General features: G+C 39.0%; 1 protein-coding gene across 3 annotated transcripts; it reads right to left on the reverse strand.

Moving 5' to 3' along the window:
* Positions 1-754: 754 nt before the first annotated feature.
* LOC132282948 (shikimate O-hydroxycinnamoyltransferase-like) lies at positions 755-3306 on the reverse strand. Of its 3 annotated transcripts, none has more exons than XM_059784793.1 (3): positions 3197-3306; positions 2564-3054; positions 755-1898 (listed from the first exon to the last, which is right to left on the reverse strand). In XM_059784793.1, exons 2-3 carry the CDS (start codon positions 2987-2989, stop codon positions 1005-1007), a joined length of 1320 nt encoding a protein of 439 aa, XP_059640776.1. In that variant the 5' UTR covers positions 2990-3054; positions 3197-3306; the 3' UTR covers positions 755-1004. The 3 variants fall into 3 exon arrangements, with proteins under 3 accessions (XP_059640776.1, XP_059640777.1, XP_059640775.1); XM_059784794.1 differs by having other exon boundaries at positions 2564-3110; positions 3197-3298; XM_059784792.1 differs by lacking the exon at positions 3197-3306 and having other exon boundaries at positions 2564-3169.
* Between the last annotated feature and the right edge of the window lie 1343 nt (positions 3307-4649).

Below are 4649 nucleotides of genomic sequence, written 5' to 3' on the forward strand. Positions count from 1 at the left end.
ACTACTTTTTTGAACTGAAGGTACTACTTTTTTGAACTGAAGGTATTACTTTTTTGTTAAGGAAGGGCATTTTAGGCACCATAATTTTTTAAACAGTAAAAAACCATGTGCCACCTCAGCAATCCATTTTAGAGAAATATGGAACTTTGACTCAGTCTCTAAGTAAATATGAAACTTTAACTCCATCTATATGTAATTTTCCCTAAATTTTATACGAAATCCTTTATTAGTTTAAATGAAGTAAATAAGATTTAAAATTTAAAATTTATTCAATTCATTCAAGTGATAGAAATATCTGAGTTAGAGGCTTGATTAAAGTTACAAATTCAAAAATTATTATCCAATTATTCGGATCAGAGGTTATATGAAAATGTGGATAAAAAAAATAAAAAATTATGTTCGTTCAACTATTTTATTTGAGCGGAATTGACCTTATAATAATTTTTAATAGTAAATTGTTCACATAAAAAGTAGTTGAAATTATAAAAATTCTCAAAATACACCTATTTAGATAAACGAATTAAGTTATGAAACTGCATATTAGATGACTTTATCTTCAATGTTCTTATGATATTTACGGATTTCATATCTATTTTAGAGATTCCATTTCTACTAGGATAAAGGAAGTAACAAAATGTAAGGGAAATAGCACTAAATTCTTTTCACTTTCAACTTTGTTTAAATTAAACTCCGTTTTATGAAATTTATGATACAGAACCCATATCCACTTAACCAAATCATTCAGCCGGACAAATCCCCCAAAAATTTCTTTTGACTTATTCCCTCTAAAATCAAACATACCTTCACTACTCATGCATGTTCCTTACACGCACAAAACACTTGCCTACTGTGGGTGGCTATAGGTCAAGTATTTTGCATCATAATAAACATAACCATGCCAGAAAAATACAAAATAATAATAAAAATGACATCTATGAAGTATGAACCAACCAGGTAGCTATAACCGGGCCCGCACCAGTTTAATTGTCAGCCGCCTTATATATTTAAAAATCATAGAAGAATTCCTGGAAGAGTTTCATGTGTTGGGCTTGCAGCGATATTGGAACAGATAAGCTCCCATCATTGGTGGGACTTGGTAAAACAAATGCTAATCCTTCATATGCAATCCCACCAGGTCCCATGAAAATTGGCCTGCCCCAACCGAAATCTGCATCATGGATAGGCAGCCTAGCCCAACTGGTTATCCCGAGATTCGGACACCTAAAAGTATGGGCACCACGGACAAGGGGCTTTAGATCAGGCTGCAATTCTAAGTAATCAAGAGCTGACCTCAAATAATTGTTGTCCATCCGCACTAATGCATCGTGAATTCGACTGGCGGCATGCCAAAGTGGCTTTGATTGAAGATCCCCGGCTACTGCGATAGGAGTGGCATTGAAGATCACATTTCCAAAGTAGCCAGGTGGGAGTGGAGGTTCGAGCCTGGACCGTCCATCTGTGGCAACGTACAGCTTTGTTTCTTGATCATCTGAAAGTCCACGGGCTTTGCACGCACAACGCCATACGTGCAATGCTAGCATTTCATATGAGCTATAACTAACCGTATTCCCATTTACCTTTGATTTGCCTTTGAGAACGTTGAGTTGGTCCCGGGTTAACTTGAAAACAGAAACCACAGCCGATTGGGATTGATCTGTTGTTGTTTGGAGAGAAACTTTCATAGCCGGAGGGGGCTGGTATTCAATGTGGTGGAATGCAGGCTGGGGTGGGTTGCGGGCAGCTAGGAGGGTCCGGTCGATGAATGGCGGTATCTTGAGGTCTAGACTACGAGCCATGTCGGACCATGTGTTGATAAAGTGGAGACCAGAAGCACCGTCTGCCACGCGATGTTGCATACCAACGCCAAGCGAAACTCCACCACATTTGAAATGCGTGAGCTGTTAATTCAGAACCATAACAAACAAAATATCATCATGCTAAAGCTAGCTAACTCTTAATTAATAAATATTGAGCAGACCCAAGAGTTGGACATATTAATCAAGTGACGGAATCAAAAAATTGTGAGGGGATAAAATTTTAATGAAAAAAATAAAAAAAAAATTCAGGGAGGGAATTATAATTTTAGTTAGCGTATCTTCATAAATTCTCAAATATTTAAAATATAAAATGCAAAAGAAAAAAAAAAAATTAATAATCCAGTAGAAGCACATTGTAATTTTAGCAGTGACATTTTCATACATTCTATAACATTTGAAGAAAAAAATGAAATTTACAGACCGTCCAACATCATACTTAGAGCTAGCTAGCTCATAATTAATAAATAAGTAATGATAGGAGTACCAAAAAAAATTATCGAATTAACATTGAAAATAGGCCATTGCTTGTTAAATTATTATTTTTTAAAAACTGTTTAAATAGATTATGTGGATAAATACACATCAGATTCTTCTTTGATCTCCCAAACATTATTCTTAATAAATATTGAGCAGACTCAAGAGTTGGATATATCGAATCAAATGCAACTACTTTAAAATAGCTAGCTAGATTGCATGTTTTTCTTAATTTAGACAAATAATAGTAATATACCAAAACAAAAATGTACCTGCAAGACTAGGAGAGGAAAGGATTCAATCCCACCAGAGTAATCAACAGCCGGAACGAGACACCGGAGTTTGGAAGTGGGTGCAAAGTCACCCAAATCATCCACGGTGGAGTCCGTCTCAGCCACCACGAAGAGTACACCGTCGCCGTTGCAGTAAATCTCGGTCCGGCCGTCCTCGTCCCTCCTAAGCCGCCCAGCCACCGGGTAAAACGGCACGAGAGCTCTGCTCAGGGAGCGTTTCAGCACTCCCGCGTCGAAGAAGTTACATGAACCGGTGGGCCGGTAGAAGTAGACACTCGGGGTGTGGAAGTTGGACACCACTATATCCAAGCTCGAGATCCACAGCCTCCGCGTCGGGGTATCCTCCGCCGGACGCACCATGGTCGACTCCCTCACATCGATCCTCATCCTACGTAAGGCATCCATGCTATCCTGCGCCTCAATCTCGCTAACATGCACCGGGAGTGTCTCCTTTGCGATTGCTCGATCACCTGCAGTTTGGGAAGGAGGTGATTGAATTGTTGGGAATTACGTCTAATGGTTAAAACTGTTGAAGCAAAAAAAATATTGAATGACTTCTTCAGGCGATCAAAAATATTTAAAAAAAAATATATTACATGAAGAAAACTGTACCTCTAAAATTAATGGTCTTCGTCAGCGCTTGTGGAGGAGAACCACCCTAGAGATATGGTTTTGTAAAATAGAAAGAGAAAATGCAATTGATCATTGGAGGAGACCACGATTCACTCTAGTTGGTCAAATTCGATCCAATTTTTCTTGACACAGCTTTGCCACGTTGCCCCAATTTTTCTTGACACAGCTTTGCCACGTTGCCCCTTTTGCTTGGGAAGGAATCCTCTCCTGTTCCTACCGGTTCAGATGTATGGCCCAGATTGCGCCGCGTCGATTAAAACAAATTGGCGTCGAAAAGTTACCATCCGCGTTTACTTGCCTTTACTTTTATACGCTGTAGTGTATATATTAGTGTATGTATATATTATATTGTGTATATTTAGAGGAATTTACTGAAATATCCTTGATATTAAAAAAATTCTCTAAATTATCCTTCATTTTTCTAGGTCGGAAGGAGAACTGTGACGGCCCTGGTTTTTAGCACAGTGCGTCAGTGATGAACCGAAAGGATGATCCGATAACGGATCCGAATGCGAAAGCGAAAACAGAAAACAAGACTCTAAGAAGTTAAAGTGACCTTTCATGAGGTCGTGGAACTCAATAAGAACTGATGCGGAAGTAAAAGATCGAAAATATGACAAATAAGCCCCCAGAGGCAAAATAGTCATTTCTAAAAACTGTAGATTTGGGTGCCACCGAGCACACCGCTGGAAGGACAACGAAAAATTAATCAAGATGGACTCAAGAATCGCATGATTCGGAATCCGGATGAAGGAGAAACGGCATGACGAAGAAAAGCGAGCACTTAAAGCAAAAAGGGTAAAATGGTAGTTATTCAGGAAGAACTGGGTGCAACTGAGCACACTGTTGGAAAGATAGCGAAAAATTAGTCAAGTTAAAAAAAAAATTCACTTGAATCGGAGTTTGGACGAAGAAGAAAAGCCCAAAAGAAGAATTGATGTCGCGGCGGCTCGACGAGGGGCCATGACAGCCCCATGCGCACGCCCATGTGCGCACCCATGCACGCCGCGTGCGCGCTGGGTGCACACATGGCTGGCTACAGTCCATAAAGCTTCTGTATGGTTTTATTTTCAGAAAAATCCGGAACAGAGACTGAATTTGGAGGCCTAGATGAATTTTTTTGCAAAAACACAAAGAAGAAACCTCCCTCAAAATTGAGTTTTCTACTTGACTTGTAAGAGAATTAAAAAAAAAAACTCACTGTAAAATGGCTAAAACGCCCTCCCAAGAAATCTGGTCAAAAGAGCTAAAAAGTTGCTAAAATGAAAACTGGAAGCTGAAACTTCACGAGGGATTTCCGGTACCAAGATGATGTTTTCTGGAAAAACATGAAGAAGAAACCCTTCCTAAAATCACGTTTTCTAATCGACCATGTCGAAAGAAGTAAATAAAACTGATATAAAAGGTCTAGAATACCCCTAAATCAGATTAT

This window comes from Cornus florida, unplaced genomic scaffold (assembly GCF_030987335.1).
Source record: "Cornus florida cultivar Cherokee Brave unplaced genomic scaffold, ASM3098733v1 CherokeeBrave_3.0.0_Hap2_Chr11, whole genome shotgun sequence".
NCBI classification, from domain to species: domain Eukaryota; kingdom Viridiplantae; phylum Streptophyta; class Magnoliopsida; order Cornales; family Cornaceae; genus Cornus; species Cornus florida.

Bases quoted from the DNA above. Each gene is read 5' to 3' on its own strand.
- LOC132282948 (XM_059784793.1), bottom strand. From the start codon at position 2,989: ATGGATGCCTTACGTAGGATGAGGATCGATGTGAGGGAGTCGACCATG. The intron at 1,899-2,563 runs GTACATTTTTGT...CTGAATTAACAG, and splicing joins TTCCTCTCCTAGTCTTGCAG to CTCACGCATTTCAAATGTGG.